The following is an 18,553-nucleotide window of genomic DNA, read 5'->3' on the forward strand; positions in this document are numbered from 1 at the left end:
CGAAACATCGACCTATCGTTCGATACACAATCCTAAGGCTCAGCGCTTTGGCCAGGTCGAAGTCCACCACGATCGAGCTCACCGGAACCAAACTGGAGAATCAGCATAACCGTACGCCGCGTTAGGGAACTCAGCTCAGGCTAATTAGTAAGGAATAAAGTCAGTCATAATTCGATGTTCAAGTGAGGTAGTTCGTTTATAATTTTTTAAAAACCTTCCCAAAGGCCTAACTTCTTTAACTTGTATATGGCCTCCACTTTTGCATGCATATGTCACTTAGGCGCATTATATGCCAACCAAATTTTAGGGCATATGATGTTATATATACGCTTGTTATGCCATTTAATGTTTGCTGGGCAAATACCTGCACTTCGTGTTAAGTGACAGTGTATTATTGTTAACATTCGTTGAATTGTGCTAAAAATGATAAGAACATCCGGAAGAAACAACAATTTTAAATGACCGAAGTACAATTTTGTGTTGTTTTGATTGCTTTGTTACTTCGGACATTTCGAGCGTCGGAGAAAAATGGCGTCCGAAGTAACACTCGAATGCTTAAAATTCGAATCTGTACACTGGACATTTATGTATCGGTTATTAAAAGGTGAAAATGATACATACTTGAACGATTGTTCTTGTAATACAGTTCTTCTTGTTGAATGGCACCAACGTTCCCGGTGGAACTTTGGCCTTCAAAACGTAGGTATTACTTGCGTCATTTTTATTAGTAGTACCGTAGTTGAGATTTCTATGCCGGAAAACACGCCTTGAATGTACTCTGGAGTGGCAAGCTCTAGAATACGCGTGACCACAGGGCAAGTCGGATGAAATTTATTTGACGAAAAATCACCCGGCCAGAAAGGGAATCGAACCCGAACCCCCGGCATGATAATGTGGGACGCTAACCACTCGGCCACGGGAGCACGTGTAATACAGTTAATGACTGAATACTAAGAGTGTGCATCCAATAACTCGATTTGTTTACATTTATTACATAGGATCCTTTCAAAAGTTACGCGAGATTTGACATTTGATTCGTTTACGTTGACTTTAAGGTAACGGGACGTTGTATGTACCCCAGCTAGCATTTCGAATACAACTAGATTAGAAAGCATCATATACCTCGTCTTTGATTGGTACGTATATAAACGAAACGTGAGAACGACATATTAGTATGTTTCAAAAGTTTTTACTCTCCATGGACAATCGCCACCATGCTGAATAGAACATTCAACTTCTCTTGTTTGTTTTTCTTCTTATGTCCTATGCATACCTGTTGTGATCGCAGTAGACATTGCCTAAACTGTAACCAACGAAATGTACTTCTGTTATATATAACGTAGCAACGTAGTTTGTTGATTTGAATAAAATTTTCATTAGTCTTCTAACACCCAACCTGAACGGTCTAGTTTTATATTTTTATCCGCAAAAGGTTATGGGCCCAGGACAGGTCATAGCCGGAAGAAAGAAGATTTTTTTAAAGAAGTAATTAGTCAACCCAAGATGAGCCACGGAGGAGACGGCAATGGAAACGGTGCTGGAGTTCCTGCTCCTGGAGTACAAGCTGCTGGGAGCAGACGAATCAGCGGAGTTTCGTTACCGTTTATCGAGAGGCTCAATGGACGAGAAAATTACACCACGTGGGCGTTCGCTATGAAGATGATGCTCATCCGCGAGGGATCATGGAACGCTGTGTTGCCGCCGGAAGGACAGCAAGTCGACGCAGAAACGAGTTTGCGAGCGATGGCCACGATCTGTTTGAGTCTGGAGACGACCAACTACAGTCTGGTCCAGGACGCGAAGGAAGCCTGGGAGAAGCTGCGGAATGCTTTCCAGGACAATGGTCTGACATGGAAAATCGGGTTGCTGAGAAAGCAAACGTCGATTCGGTTGGACGAATGCGGCAGCGTGGAGTTGTACGTCGATGAATTGATGTCCACGGCACACAAACTTGCGGGAATCGGATTCAAGGTCGACGACTCATGGCTGGCTGCGTTGTTGCTGATGGGGCTTCCGGACCATTACGAACCCATGATTATGGGGCTCGAGGCATCCGGCACTGCGTTGACGTCGGACGCGGTGAAAGCAAAAATTTTGCAAGATGTGAAGCTGCAGAACGGACCTAAAATCGCCGGTGGAGACGGAGCGTTGTATTCAAGTTCAAGACGGCGTGGAAGCAAAAATGGTGCGGCCAAGAAGGACGACACGTTCCACAATTGCAAGAAGCGTGGGCATTTTGCAGCGAAGTGTCCACAGAAGCAAAATACATCGAAAACGTCTGGCAAAGCTTTGTGCAGCGTTTTTGCGATGGGCGATGTGAGCCAGAAGGAGTGGTACTTTGATTCCGGGGCCAAGTGTCACATGTCTCGAAATGAAACTGGATTTGTGAAGCAACAGCCAATGGCGCATCCAGTGAGAACGGCGAACAACGGTAGCATGATGTCTGTCGCGAAGGGTCTGGTCAAGCTGGAGCTCAATGAAGGACCCATCGAAGTGAAGGAAGTGCTGCAGATTCCGGAATTGGCCACGAATCTCCTTTCGATTAGCAAGATTTGCCAGAAGGGAATGACGGTGGTCTTCGATGTCGAAAGGTGTGAAGTTCGCGAGAGCAATGGCAACGTGATCGCATCTGGTACACAGGTAGGCGGCTTGTATATGCTGAACCAGAAGCACGAGGAAGCTTTGCTGGCACCGAGTAACGGAATTTGGCACAGACGTCTGGGACACCTCAATTGTTGAAGTCTACGAAAGCTTGCGACGATGGCAGACGGCATCGACTTGGCAAATGATGTCATCCCAGAGTGCATCGCTTGTATCGAGGGTAAGCATGCACGTAATCTGTGGGGGAGTTGTGGGTCCTTCCTTCGATATTCCGGTGACTTCTCCCTCACATAGATGGGAATTGAAAACAGGACTCTTCCGTGATTTTACAAATTCACACACTTTTTATTGTTTCACAGTTTTACATATAATTCACGAACTATTTATTTTACATTTAACATTTAACATTTAACATTGAACAAACTATTTACAACAAAGAATATTTAACAAAGTCTTAAAACTGTTCGGTGAGCCTGGGTCCTGGGTTCCGTGTGGTTGGTTTGGCGGTGCTAAGTCAACTCAACTCTATCGTTCGATACGAGTTCTCCAAGACCTATCGATTGGGTTTTGCGATGTTTTTCTCGTTGAGATTAGCCGAGGATTTTTATCTCTCTCCGATCGATCTCACTGCTGCTAATGCGAATTAGCGGCAGTTGATGATTGCGCGATGATTGTGGTCATCTCTCTCCTATTGCGTTACGTAGTTTGGATGATGAGATATATCTACTCGTTCAGGGCCGGATTCTTCGCTAAGCTGGGTATATGTACTTGCAGACATCCTGGCCCACCCAGAAATAGCCGTATTTCTGAAAAAAGAATAAAAGAATTCCTCTTCGATTGGGATAGGAAGGGAAGGGTAATGACTGGTTTATTTATTTGATTATGACTTCCTTCTCGTTATCTGGATCTGGCAGGATACAGATCTTCTCCACTGGACGCTTCAGCAACCCTGTTGCCGTCTTAACGGTGACCACCCGGACCACCCCGTCGGTGCCTGGATGTAGCTCCTGGATTCGGGCCATCTTCCAACGGGTTGGAGGTTGATTCTCGTCACAAAGGACTACAAGTTTTCCGATCTCGATGTTTACGGAGGCACGCCACCGTTTCGATCGCCCTTGAAGTTGGCTGAGGTATTCCCGATGCCATCTGCGCCAGAAATCTTGCAGACGACGTTGAACTAGTTGCCAGTGCTTGAGCCTATTCACTGGAATCGTTTGGAAGTCCTGATCTGGAAGCTGCTGTATGGAGGCTCCAATCAGAAAATGTGCTGGAGTCAATGGCTCCAGATCGTTGGGATTGTCTGATAAAACTGTCATCGGCCGTGAGTTGAGGCATGCTTCTGCTTGCACTAATAGTGTCTGCATGTCTTCGATGGACACAGGATGATTTCCAATCACCCGCAGGAGATGAAATTTTGCACTGCGAACGGCTGCTTCCCACAGTCCGCCAAAGTGGGGCGCACTAGGGGGGTTGAAGTGCCAATTGATGCCCTCCGCAGAGCACTCCTTTTGTATAATTTCATGGTGATTACGGTCTTTCAGCTTGACTAAAAGCTCTTTCAGCTGATTTCGGGCTCCGACAAAATTGGTGCCGTTGTCGGAGTAGATATCAGTGCACCGACCTCTGCGACCAATGAACCTTCGTAACGCCTGCAGGAAACGCTCCGTAGACAAATCTGATGCCAACTCCAGGTGCACCGCTTTGGTGCAAAGACACACAAACAAGGCTACGTATGCCTTGACCGCTGTTCGTCGTGGCCCTGGTCGAATATAAACGGGTCCGAAGTAATCGACGCCCGATTTTTGGAAAGGCCGCGCTGCTGTACGCGTTGCGAGGGTAGTTCACCCATCAGTTGTTGAGTGGCTCGTGGTTTAACCCGGAAGCACGTTCGGCATTGGTGTATTATGTGTCTCACTACACTTCTGCCACCTAATGGCCAAAAACGAAGACGACAGGTTCCTAGTAACAACTGAGGACCCGCATGCAGTAATTTCTCGTGGTAATGACGAAGCAGTAGCCGTGTAAACCTATGTTTAGCTGGAAGAACCATTGGGTGCTTCGTTTGCTCTGACTCCGCAGAGTGTTTGAGCCTTCCGCCGACTCGTAGAACTTGATCCTTATCAATAAACGGATTAAACCAACGTAGAGGGGATTTTCCGTGGACTAACTTTCCATTTCTGAGCGCCTTGAGCTCCTGTGCGAACGTCTCTCGCTGAACGCACCGCACAAGCGTTGATTCTGCTTCTCGCAGTTCAGATGTAGTTAGAAAACCAGCGCCCTTTGACCCCTTTTTCTGGAGTAGCCTTATGAACCTTCGGTATATCGCAGTGCTCCGTATCAACTGCGTGTAATAGTTGAATCTTGCAAAAAACGTTTCGTTGAAATCTGCATACGGACAAGCTATCGCTGTTGCTACACAGCGACGCATTTCCTCTCTCCCTTCATCGTCTGGCATATGATTCGGTAGGGATGGCCAATTTTCTTGGTCCATAGCCAACCAGCTTGGACCTTTCCACCATAAGCTGTTGTCGCGAATCTCGCTAGTCATGAGTCCCCTGGATATTAAGTCAGCGGGGTTGTCGATCCCGGGAACGTGTCGCCAGTGAAAATCTTCTGTAGCCAACTGTATCTTGGAAACCCGATTTGCAATGAATGTAACCCATGTTGCCGGAGGTGATTGAAGCCATCGGAGGACGCAGGTAGAGTCTGTCCAAAAGAATGCGTCTGCTTGTATTTTGAGTGCATGCTGTACCCTTTTGAAGAGCTCAACACCGAGAAGTGCACCGCAAAGCTCGAGTCTGGGGATTGTCTGCACTCTGAGAGGGGCAACCTTGGACCTAGAAGTCAACAAACGTATTAGAACGTTGTTTTCCTCATCTCGACTACGCAAATAAATGCAGGCACCATATGCCTTCTGCGACGCATCAGAAAAGCAGTGAATTTGGAAATCCACTGCATTTGGTATGACAACACATCGATCGAATTCAATGTCGTTCAGCAAAGGGAGTTGTTGTTGATATTTTTTCCAGTTTTCGCACACTGTCGGAGGCAGTGGCTGATCCCAGTCCAACCGATTTCCACCTTGATCGATCAATGTCCATAAGGATTGCATACATATTTTGACAGTTGTAATTACTGGACCAATATCCCCTTCTGGGTCAAAAAGAGTAGCAATTCGGGATAAAATAAGCCGTTTCGTAAGAACCTCGCTATGTTCCACAGGAGGTATAGTGAAATGAAATTTGAAAACATCCTTTTTAGGTATCCATATTAGACCCAATGTCTTCACAGAAGGATAAGCGTCCAAAACTATGCCCGTTGAATCGGGAATTGCCAAGTAACTCTTAGGAACATCTCTTAGAACATCTGGGTGATTTGACGCCCACTTTCTCAATCGAAAACCTCCACTTTCCATCATCTTTTCCAGTTCGAATCTCAGTCGCAACGCTTCTTCAACGTCATCAGTGTTAACAGGAACGTCATCCATATACGTGTCCTCGCTAGCGGCTCTTGCTGCGATGGGAAATCGTTGTTCCTCCTCCATTGCTAGCTGTTTCAGCGTTCTCGTGGCAAGAAACGGAGCTGATTTGGTTCCATACGTCACCGTGTTTAGTTCGTAGACTGATACCTCTTCGGACGGTGATTCGCGCCAAAGGATGCATTGTAGTGACCGATCTTCTTGGTGTACATTGATTTGGCGGAACATCTTTTCCACGTCCACAACCAGCATGATTTGCTTGATTCGACATCGTAGGATAATGGACCTCAAGTCATCCTGTATTATTGGGCCCACCAAGAGGCAATCATTTAATGATTTTCCGGATTTCGTTTTGCAGGAGGCATCGAACACCACCCTAACCTTAGTCGTTGTGCTTGCCTCCTTGATGACTGGGTGATGTGGCAGGTAACAACGCTGACATGGATTAATTTCCTCACCAACTACCTTCCGCATGTGTCCAAGCTGCTGATACTCCGACATAAACGCGATATACTGTTCCCGTAATCCGTCATCCCTGGCTAACCGTCGTTCGGTCCCATGAAGCCGTCGCAAAGCGATGTCCCTCGACTCGCCTAACTGCGCCAAAACGTCTCCATTTCTCGGTAGCGAAACAGTAAACCGCCCATCTGTCTCTCGCCGTACCGTATTTGCATAAAACAACTCGCACCGTGTCTCCTCCGGTGAAAACCCTTTGCTTGTCCCAACCTCCTCACAGGACCAAAATCGGGCCACAAGCTCCTCCAATTTTTCAGCCGTAGACATATTGCAATTTATGCGTAAGGGATGATTTACTACGGACAGTCCACCACAGACAATCCATCCAAAGACCGACTCATTCAGCGATGGCAAATTCTCTCCTAAGCTGATTCTACGACCTGTCTCGAAGTAGTCAAAGAAGGATTCGATCCCTAGAACGACATCCACGCTCTTAGATATACAGAAGGAAGGATCGGCCAACTCTACCCCTTCTGGTATCTTCCACCCAATTGTATTCACCTTGGCCGTGGGTAAGTTGACTGTCACTCGAGGCAGTACGAGGAAGTTCAACTCACGGGAAAAATTCGAAACTCTCGACTTGACGGTAGCATAAATGCGTTGATTTACCCTGGTTGATGTTTGTCCGATTCCTAATACTGAGATGTCCACCTTATCTCGATTAACCTTCAGGAATTGACTTAATCTTACGGAGAGAAAATTGCTCTCTGACCCGGAATCGAGTAACGCTCGAGCTGGATATTGGTTGCCATCGTCATCTTCCAACAGCACGACTGCTGTAGCTAACAGGACTTGTGAGGAATATTGCTGTACGGTGCCGGAAATCATACTGTTGGATGCTAGGTTTGCAACATGAGTGGAATTCGTTGGGCCCTTGCCCCCAATTAGATTGTTCGAGCTACTGGTTTTACCACTGTTAGCTGTGCTCGTCCCGCCATCCTTCCCCAACTTAAAGCACACCAGAGTAAATATGGTGTCGTCCCTTGCATTTGCGACATGAGAACCTTGACTGACAATCCTTCGCCTGATGGCCCGTTCTGAAGCAGTTTCGACACAAAGCGTGAGTTCGAAGAAGTGCCTCTCGATCTGACACGTTCATCTGGAGAAATGTTGAACATAGGTGTAAAAGATGATTGGAAGAACACGCTATACAGCGAACCACTGTCGCCGTACTGAAACTGGCCTTCACCCCAGCAGCTTTCGGTTTGGTTACAGGCTGTTGTGAGTTGGAAACGGTCTTCATAGGCATTGACTCCAATACGTGTATCCGTCTTCGAATGAACTCCGTCAAATCAGCCACGGTATCTCGTTCCTTACTAGCCGTGAATTCCTCCCAACCTTTGCGTGTAACAGGGTCCAACCGTGACGTCAGTATATTCACTAGCAGGAGATCTTTATATTCAACCTGTTGGATAATTTGATCTAACGTCTGCATAGTCCTTTCAAAACCTTCCAGCAGCTCATGCAGTTCCGCAATGGATTCCTTGTTGATCGTTGGTAGCGAAAAGAGTGACTGAACCTGGCGCCTTCTTAGCTGTTTGCTGTCATTGTATCGCTTCAGCAGCATCTCCCAAGCGATGTGGTAGTTTGTCGTCGTAATTTGTAGAGGATCGATTAGATTTCGTGGTTCCCCTATCAAACAGCCCTTCAAATAATGAAGTTTTTCTACCTCTGGAAGATCCGGCTTCGAATGGATCACAGAAATGAACAAATCTCGGAAGCTGATCCATTCGTCAATATCCCCATTGAACGTTTGTAATCGGATTTGCGGTAGACGAACGTGCTCATGCGTATGAGGAATAGGATTATCCTCTGAACAGACCGATTGGTTTTTCACTGGTAGATCCGTCATTCCTCTCATCTTATCCTTGAGAAAGGATTTGACGTGGTAAAACCGTTCACAGAATTCCTGTCGCTCCTCATCGTAGGTCCCATCGGAGGGATCAAAATCGTCGTGCACCTTGATTTCGATCAGCGTCTCACCATATTTTTCCAAAAGGTTTTCCAATCTCTCTAGGCGAACCTCCACCTCACCGATGGTTGTATCCTCCTTGTAACGATCAACAAAATGCTCGATGTCATTTACAGTAGCTTGCATCTCCTTCAACTTCGTTGTCAACACCTTCAACGACGACGGTTTTTTGGATGATGATGTACTCCTCATGGCAATGTGTATTTAAACCCAGTATGGAGAAACAGAAAGGATCGGATGCAGTAACCAATGTAGGATGCCTAGCCCGGCTAGACATACACTATTCTTTCACTGACCTGACGAAACAGTCACTGATGTCCAGTTGTAACAATTACGATTCCAGTCTCACCAACGATAGCAGTTAATGTTGCTCGGATACCACATCAGCATTCAAAAACTCGGAATTTTGGATAGGACGGGGAGAAAAACTTGGTGTAGTAACAATAGAATGCCAGCCTCGACTGGGCATATACCAGTGTATCTCACCTGGAGAAACTAGTACTGCTTCCAAATGTACAATAAACATACAAATTCGATCCGAAATGTGTGTACCCCCAATTAGCTCTTCATATATATTGCACAACCAGAATAAATATAATAGGATGTATTGTACCACAATACTTCCTTTATGTGCAATATCGAGTCTCAGTAGTAACAGAAGGTGATCAGCAGGAAAAGTGAATCGAAGAGGAAAATATTCTCAAAATTGTGTATTTCTCTAAACCTAGCTTGGCAGACATATACTGCTCTTAGACCCAGAGAAATATAATTTGATGCCTCCTCTTCTTCCGGAAATTGTTGGCAATTGTGATTGCTAGCATCCAAGGAATCGCGTTGATAACCAAGATCGAATTGAGCCAATAAATTTGCCGGGAATTATCCGAGTGCCAAAGCTCCTTTCCTGGTTCCAGTATCCAAAGGAGTATTGTCTTGTAGGGTTCCTATTGTTCCTTTGTTCCTATGGGTCCATTCAGCATGCACAATATCGCTTTGTTGTACTATTGTTTGAAGTCACAATGGCTGCCAATTCCTTTGTCCTCATACAATGAACTCACATGCCATTGTTTTCCGCGGGTAGATGGTAGACCATGCAGATGAAATCGAATGCCGGAATTAGAATCTACCTTTTTGCCTAGCTCGGCTGGACATATAGGTGTCGGTCCAACTCACCTGGAAAACCTTTTCCATCGACGGATGTCCAGTCCAGAGCACCTGATACAAAGCTGATGATATTTATTCTTCGTTGCGCCGTCGGTGTTCTTTTGATGAAAGCGTATGAATCCTCTTGATGCGTCCTTATCCGGTTCGAAGGACCAGCTTATGTGGGGGAGTTGTGGGTCCTTCCTTCGATATTCCGGTGACTTCTCCCTCACATAGATGGGAATTGAAAACAGGACTCTTCCGCGATTTTACAAATTCACACACATTTTATTGTTTCACAGTTTTACATATAATTCACGAACTATTTATTTTACATTTAACATTTAACATTGAACAAACTATTTACAACAAAGAATATTTAACAAAGTCTTAAAACTGTTCGGTGAGCCTGGGTCCTGGGTTCCGTGTGGTTGGTTTGGCGGTGCTAAGTCAACTCAACTCTATCGTTCGATACGAGTTCTCCAGGACCTATCGATTGGGTTTTGCGATGTTTTTCTCGTTGAGATTAGCCGAGGATTTTTATCTCTCTCCGATCGATCTCACTGCTGCTAATGCGAATTAGCGGCAGTTGTTGATTGCGCGATGATTGTGGTCATCTCTCTCCTATTGCGTTACGTAGTTTGGATGATGAGATATATCTACTCGTTCAGGGCCGGATTCTTCGCTAAGCTGGGTATATGTACTTGCAGACATAATCCATTTCCTTCCAGTGAGTCGCGAGCCGAAAGGCTACTGGATTTATTCCACTCGGACCTGGTTGGACCCATCGAAGTTCCTTCTCTCGGTGGCAGTCGTTACGTGATGACGTTCATCGACGATGCGAGCCAGAAGGTTTTTCTCTATTTCCTGGAACAGAAGAAAGAAGCTTTTGGAGCTTATGAAAGTTATAAGGCCATGAGTGAGCGCCAAACCGGAAGGAAACTCAAGGTTCTGAGAACGGATAACGGGACAGAATACGTAAATGCATCCTTCAGAAGCAGCATGGCGAAAGATGGAGTGCGCCACGAGAAAACTTGTCCGTACACCCCTGAGCAAAACGGTGTAGCGGAAAGAATGAACCGGACACTCATCGAGAAGGCCAGAAGCATGCTGAGTGATTCGCGCCTGCCGAAGGAATTTTGGGCCGAGGCGGTTTCGACAGCAGCGTACCTCGTAATAGAAGCCCGAAGAGGGCCATCGAAACAACACCAGAAGAAGCTTGGACCGGTAAGAAACCCGATTTGAGACACTTGAGGGTTTTCGGATCGCTTGCGCATGTCCACGTTCCGAAGGAAAGAAGGAAGAAGCTCGACGTGAAATCCCAAAAAGCAGTTTTCGTGGAATATGCTGACGGTACCAAGGGGTATAGATTGTACGATCCGGTCAAGCGTGACATCCGGATCAGCCGCGACGTCGTCATTGTTCAAGAGGGAGAACCGCAACAATTGGTCGAGATAAGCGAGAGTCAGCAGCAGATACAGTTCGCGGAGCTGTATTCAATCGACGAGTCGAACGTCCGTGTGGAACCGGATGTCGACGATGATGATTTCGATGATGAAGCTGAAGAAACTGCAACATCCGACAGCGATTCAAGTGATCCCGAGTTTCTTGACGCCGATAATGAACCTGCGCTCCCGTCGCGACTTGGTAGACCAGCTGTTGAGCAGCAAGGGTTTAGGCGCAGCGACCGGGAGCGCCGAATTCCAGGCAAGTATTCCGATTACGTTACCTATAGTTCGTTTTCTGGCGAAGTTGTTTCCCCCCAGCCCACACCAGTGTGCTCAAAGACATCGATCGATGACCCTCAAACCTACGAAGAGGCGCTGAATGGACCGGATCGCGAGAAGTGGATCGCGGCCATGCGTGAGGAAATCGCCGCTCTGGAGGAGAACGAAACGTGGGAGCTAACCAGCCTTCCAAGCGATAGGAAGGCAATCCGAAACAAATGGGTCTTCAAGACGAAGCGGGGACCAACTGGTGACATCGAACGATACAATGCACTGCTGGTTGTTAAAGGGTGCTCACAGCGGCCAGGCATCGATTACGACGAGGTGTATTCCCCCGTAGTACGGTATTCCACCATTCGTTATCTGCTGGCGCTGGCGGTGAAGCATGACCTCGATGTGGAGCAGATGAATGCGGTCACTGCATTCCTTCAAGGCAAGCTATCGGACGAAGTCATCTACATGGAGCGCCGAAAGGATTTTCTGGCACCTCGAAGCAACTCTGTCGGTTACGGAAGGCACTCTAACAGTCTGAAACAGTCAAGCCGTCTGTGGAACAACCAGCTGGATCACGCGTTCGGACTGAACCAATCAAAGGTTGGCTTCTTTCTGCCTGGGACTGAGGATCACGCGTGACAGAAAGAACGGCAAACTGTGGGTAGATCAGGAGCACTACATCGACAGTATTTTGCAACGGTTCAACATGGTGAATTGTAACCCAGTTTCGACACCAGCAGAGGCGAGCGTCAAACTGGACAAGTCCATGTCTCCGGCGACACAGGAGAAGATGCGCGAAATAAAAGAGATTCCTTACCAGGAAGCAGTGGGGTGTCTCACCTATCTGGCGCAGGCAACGCGGCCGGACATCAGTTTCGCAGTAAACCATATCAGCCAATTCAACGCGAATCCCGGACGTAGCCACTGGAACGCTGTCAAGCGTATCATGAGGTACTTGCGAGGCACGCGTTCGCAACGTCTAACGTATTCGAAGCAGAATAGCACAGGCTTGGTTGGCTTCACAGATGCCGATTGGGGAGGAGAACCGGACTCCAGAAAATCCACCACCGGATACGTCTTTACGTTCATGGGAGGAGCTGTGTCGTGGAACGTCAAACGTCAACCAACAGTCGCATTGTCCTCGTGCGAAGCGGAATATATCGCGCTTTCCCTCACAGTCCAGTTGCAGATTTTCGGCATGCATCAGATTCCCATCCGATGTGACAACAAATCAGCCATCTGTATCGCTCAGAACCAAGGGTACAATCCACGAACAAAGCATCTAGACATCAGGTATCATTTCGTCCGAGATGTCCTGGATCAAGGAGTAGTGGAGCTGGGATATGTGAACACGAAGCAGCAGCCCGCTGATGGGTTCACAAAGGCCCTGGCAATCCGGAAGCTGGAAGAAAATAAAAGGTTAATTGGATTCGTTGCTTAAGGAGGAGTGTTGTGATCGCAGTAGACATTGCCTAAACTGTAACCAACGAAATGTACTTCTGTTATATATAATGTAGCAACGTAGTTTGTTGATTTGAATAAAATTTTCATTAGTCTTCTAACACCCAACCTGAACGGTCTAGTTTTATATTTTTATCCGCAAAAATACCTCCATTTATATAGTCTTGAGTTGGTCTATACAGAGGTGGATCGAGTGACCTTAGCCTAACAAAACTAACAAACAAACAAAAGATGCTCTAATACCTGAGAACCTAAACCTGAGTATTCTCTACTGACTCTCGCGCTCTAGAGAGCCATTCGATGCCAAACCGATATAATGGTTCTCAGATTTACATCAAAATTGTTAGTTTTGTTCCTCATCGCAAAACATTAGACCCCTATTTTTAAATTTTTTTTGTTAGAGTGACCCTTTCAATTGCTCCCATTTTTCCTAAAAATGACTTCTTTCAAAAATTCATAACTTTTGAACCACTAAGCTGTTTAGACGTTCGACATATTAAAATCAAGTCAATTAGTTTTAGTTTTTTTTAAGTTTCATACTGGAAAAAAATGGATTTTGTTTTCGTAATTATTGATTGTATCTGTTTTTTCTAGTTTACATAGTTTCAGGACCAAGGGTGCTATATTTTTTCATATTTTTTTTCTTGAAAGCAGGAGATTTTTTACATAACACATCCAGATATCAGAGATATGTTCTTTTTCGTTTTTGAGTTGTGATTTTTCAAATTTAACATGTTTTTAGTCTTCGTCCGGTATTCCCATGCGACTAGACTAGATCTATGTGAATAGGAATTCATTTTTTGCAGGTGTAGTATTTTTTCAAAGAAGACAACCTTTTTTTTTATCCAAAATATATATTTTTATTAAGGCTCATATGGCGTCAGCCTAACAGGGCCGGGAGTTCAATATTTCGACAATGTTTGCTTACAACTATGTTAGTAATATGTAACCGATTACTCGCGGTTGGTAGACAACCTTATTGACTTCAATTTAATATGTCGATTATCGGAATCGGTTCAGTAGATCAAAAGGTATGAATTTTTGAAAAACGTGATTTTTGGAAAAAGGGGAAAATGATTTTCAAATCATCGATTAATTTTGAAAAATGATTTCTCGCATAACTTTTGAAAAGGTCCAATGTAACATTTTCGTCAACTCGAGAAAAACGAAGTTGAAGACCCAATCATTATTCCGCGAATTGTCTTAAAAGCTTCCGATCTTTATCGCTACTTTCACCACTAGCAGCCAAGAATAACTCTGAAAAACCAATCGTAACTGTTGTTCCGTGATTTAAGATTAAAGTTGAAGACTAGGAGCGAAAAATGTTACATTGGACGTTTTGTCTGCTCGCATTTGCACATTGGACATATTACGATGCACGACAAAAATTTGAAACTAACTTCTAAGCAACAACCCAAATAAAAGCATTTCATTCTAAAGGCGAATTATCGTTGTTATCACTCGTCGGATTGCATTGAAATCGGTAACAACAGCTATAAAAGGTGGCCGTACACTGTTTGCCCAGATGTCAAATATTTGATTTTTTTTTGACAGATAAGGTTTGATTTGATATTTGTACAAACACTATTTTGTTTGCCACTCTTCAATTTTAAATAGTAGTAAACAGTATCAAACACCGAACATGGAAAAAAATCAACTGAAATATCCAAGGTAACCTAACCATGTACCGACATGTTCGAAGAACAAACTGAAAAAATATTTTAGGCATCCAATAATTGAATATTTGCTTGTCGTGTTTTGTGTAGAATATATTTGATCAGTACACGTTGACCAAATTTTATCTGTCAAAAAGAGTCAAATATTTGGCTTCGATAAAACAGTGTATGAGCACCCTAAGAAACCACTATATCGGTTTGGCATGGAATGGCCGTAGTCAAATGGTTGAAAACACTTCTAAAAATTATCGTGTTTTAAAAACTTGCACTAAGGATGTTTACAAAAATGCCTTCTGGATCAAATGTATGGCAAATCACTGTATAATGTATCAAAAATATAACATGTGTAACATTCAATCCTGCTTCGTTACTGTTGAAGATGCTAATGAGCCTAAATCAAATAAGCAAAAAGAATAAAAATACCAATTGAAAATTACTGATAGTACATTTCGTTCCATGTTTCTATATCCTGATGAACTCCCCCGTCTTTGAAATAATTCAAGTCTTACCTACTTCAAATGATACATTGGTTTGTTTTGCTACGGCGGTTTATGTGACAGTCGATTAAAAATATAAACATTAAATCGCGCTTGATTCGTTGTTACAAACTGAAGTGTACTGAGGGCAATTGGTATCCACATTTATTCAGGAATTTTATATAGCGTCAACATGTTGATGGATTTGTTAATAAAAGACGAATCTTAAGCGATAATTTAAATCTCAGCAGCGACAAAAATGATCTCCAACAAAAATGTGAACATCGCAAGGGCAATCTGTGATCGGGAGAGTGGAAACAATTTGAAAAGTTTTAGACAAATAGCATTAGAGTTATCGGAATACACTTTACTGGAGCGTCTTGAGAATGATGATCTCTGCAAGGTACAATCTGTTAATAGCAATAATACATATTTTGAATTATATGCTCATATTTTTGCAGTCCTTGGGCGATTTGCCGAATGAAACAGAATCAGTGTTCAATATTGAACAAAGCCATAGCGGGTAAGATTTTGAGGACAACACATGATTTGCAAGGTTTTAAACATATTCTATACAATACAGACTTTATGCAGCTACGGTACAGACAAATAAAAGCGTGAATATATTTGAAGTAAGCTCAATGAAGAAAACAGGTAAATTTGTTTAGATAATCTAAATACGCATTGATTTTTATTTTAATTACATTTGCATTTGCAGCTGAGTATCGCACAAATGAGAGATCCGTGTGGACGTTGTCCTTCCATCCATCTAACCCTAATATAATCGCATTTGGTACGCTAGGGGGAAAAGTTTTCGTTTATGTTGATGGGGTAAGTATTTCTTGCAACCGCCTAATGTATAATTGAATGACAACAAAATTACCCTCGTGTGCCCTACAAATATTTCAGCAGGAGGTTGATTGGCTGGACGAACAAGAACCCATAGGTTCGCTGTGTTTTCATCCTCATCACTATTTCTTGGTGATCACTAGCGGAAATAAAGTGACTTTTTGGGATTGGCAAAACAATGCAATCGTCACAACGGCTACGTATAGTGATTGCAAGTGTCGGTTCCTACAAATCACTGCCAGTTCGATGCTCATTACCGGTATATCGCAAACGTCATTGTTCGCTTGCACAGGAATCGGGAAAAATCTCGCCAATATCGAACCTCAGTATCTGATGGGTTCATTTCTCAGGACAGTTAACTTTATGCTTGATTCATTTGAAGTTGGTTTCACTATAGAAAATAGTTTTACTGTAGAACTTGCAAAATACTTCCACTTTTGGAGTCATCTCTTGAAGACAATTGCGGCAAGAAAAGATGAATTCAGATGCTTTTCTTCGGTTAAATCAAAAGCAAGTTGTGCAGTTAGTATCAAACATAAGTTTTAAGCGGAATTTCACTAATTGATATGTATTTTTTTCAGAAATCTTACTTGAACACTACATTGAATATCCTAAATCGACGGATAGATGAGGTAATTGAGTACGTTGAACGTACACCAGTCAGCTTTGTTCCGGAAACGACAACCTACATTAGCGAGGAAATTATTGACAAATATTGCCACGAGCCTATGATTTATTTCAAACGCATTTGTTTCAATTTTGTCGAGCGATATAATGGATACATGAAGTAATAACTGTTTAGAATACTTTTTGAAATTAAGGTGATTTAATACATTAATGTGAGCTTCTTTTCCAGATATATATTTGATCTATCCTTGGTGCGAAGTATCCTGCGAAAGATTATTAAAATATATTCGGATTTCGGATTTTATTCATCACTTGAGACACGGCCCGTAACGGATTATCATTTAGATGGTTATTTCATTGCAAGGAAAACTTCCGAGAAGAATCAATACATCCTTCAAGCCTGGGACCTAGTCAGTTTCCCCGACAATAATGATTTACTAGATTTCAAGCAGGGTGATTATAATTAAGATGATTAGCAGATGAAGAATGTTGTAGAGATTTATTTTTTTCAGATTGGAGAAATGTTATATCGATTTGCTCAATTAACAATGATTCAAACGTTTCAATTTCGCAGTGCGAACGTTATATAGCTTCGGTGCGTTATATGGCAGTTAGGGAAATGGGTAGATATATTCAATGGTGTTAAATAGAAAAAAATACTAAACTATTTCAATTTCCGTACAGAGGTACGCAGTCTAAGTTCCGCAAATTTCGGTGAACGAATGTTTGTTTACAAATTTGCTGCGAATTTCGTATCACTTTCATTCTCACCCTCGAGTAGATTTATCGTGATCGGCTTACGCTGCAAAAAGCGACTTATATTTGCATACATAATAGATAGGAACGTTAAGTGGAAGATAGGCGTACACTTCCGTACTGATCTCCATTCTTCAAATGTCCGTGAAAACGACGCATCCACCCCAAATGGTAAGTTTTTTTTACTGCAAATTAATGTAGCTATACAATAAACATATTTTGTGATACACAGAGCGCGTTGGACTGAGACTGTGTCTTCCCAAAGATTCACTAAATTATAAAGAGATAAATTGCATCAAATGGGCAGTTTTACCTGGTCATGGACTTTTTGTAGGACTCAAATCACAATTTATCCAAATTTGTAGATAATGATTGTTAATAAATTTGTTTGATGAATTTCGATTTTCTTTTCTTCTGGATGACAATTCAATAAGAGTGAGTCAAACAAAAATTGTGAGTGCTACTGTACATACGACTAGTTTGAATCGATTCAGAACTTCAAAGGGTCCAAATACGGATTTTTAGTGTGACGTAATTTATGCACGACGCCTAACTCTGCGCGCCTCTTAATCCGCGTTGACGGCATTGACATTCGTTTTCTAGTTTAGGGGAGCATCAAATAACTGATTTTCAGAAACATGTTTTCAAAGTTAAAATTATGAATGAAAATTAACTTTTCCGTATCAAATTATTATTCTATTCAAATGAAAACGCGTTTCTCTGCAGTTGATGAAAAGATCTCATACGAAAATTGTTTCGTTCAAATTCTAACATTTTAAAACCAGTTCCGTGTCTTCTTATCTGGTAGATATTACATTAACGAGTTTGGGACCCAAATTATGGCCCCTAATTGGAAGTCACCACCAGACGTCGACATCGTACCATTGTCATCGCGAAATTCTGCACACCTTCGTTTTCTTTAGACTAAGTACACCAATTGACTATTGTTTGTGCGTATTAATACTGTTGAATAGTTAGATCCTTCTTTTGTCTTTATTATCAACCGATAATTCACCGAAAAAATTGACTTGTACAGAAAAAAAACTATGGGTCGGTTATACCTATGATCAGGGTTGCCAACTGTAATTTTGAAAAATCAGGAAGAATGAAAATAAAAGATAAATCAGGATAGCTCATATTGGGTTGTCCGAAAAGTTAATGTCGATTTTTGGGATAACAAAACATAATTTTCAATCAAAGCATTCTAATTTAATTTTATATCCATAGTTCTGTTTCACAATCTTTCGTCATCTTTCACACAGCTTAAATATTCTGTCCTC

General features: G+C 43.1%; 3 protein-coding genes across 3 annotated transcripts; 2 read left to right on the forward strand and 1 right to left on the reverse strand.

Moving 5' to 3' along the window:
• Window positions 1-3,473: 3,473 nt before the first annotated feature.
• Window positions 3,474-8,759, reverse strand: LOC129773722 (uncharacterized). The gene is made up of 4 exons (XM_055777368.1): window positions 7,755-8,759; window positions 4,770-7,681; window positions 4,629-4,717; window positions 3,474-4,420 (listed from the first exon to the last, which is right to left on the reverse strand). Exons 1-4 carry the CDS (start codon window positions 8,757-8,759, stop codon window positions 3,474-3,476), a joined length of 4,953 nt encoding a protein of 1,650 aa, XP_055633343.1.
• A 3,375-nt stretch (window positions 8,760-12,134) lies between these two features.
• On the forward strand, window positions 12,135-12,869 carry LOC129773723 (uncharacterized). The gene has a single exon (XM_055777369.1). It carries the CDS (start codon window positions 12,135-12,137, stop codon window positions 12,867-12,869), a length of 735 nt encoding a protein of 244 aa, XP_055633344.1.
• A 2,244-nt stretch (window positions 12,870-15,113) lies between these two features.
• Window positions 15,114-17,669, forward strand: LOC129777599 (uncharacterized). The gene is made up of 10 exons (XM_055783972.1): window positions 15,114-15,444; window positions 15,503-15,564; window positions 15,625-15,695; window positions 15,760-15,872; window positions 15,951-16,412; window positions 16,472-16,677; window positions 16,747-16,970; window positions 17,030-17,140; window positions 17,202-17,444; window positions 17,506-17,669. The coding sequence occupies exons 1-10, from the start codon at window positions 15,301-15,303 to the stop codon at window positions 17,640-17,642; spliced, it is 1,773 nt and encodes a 590-aa protein (XP_055639947.1). The 5' UTR covers window positions 15,114-15,300; the 3' UTR covers window positions 17,643-17,669.
• The last annotated feature ends 884 nt before the right edge of the window (window positions 17,670-18,553 follow it).

Source organism: Toxorhynchites rutilus, chromosome 3 (genome assembly GCF_029784135.1).
Source record: "Toxorhynchites rutilus septentrionalis strain SRP chromosome 3, ASM2978413v1, whole genome shotgun sequence".
In the NCBI taxonomy this organism is placed as follows: domain Eukaryota; kingdom Metazoa; phylum Arthropoda; class Insecta; order Diptera; family Culicidae; genus Toxorhynchites; species Toxorhynchites rutilus.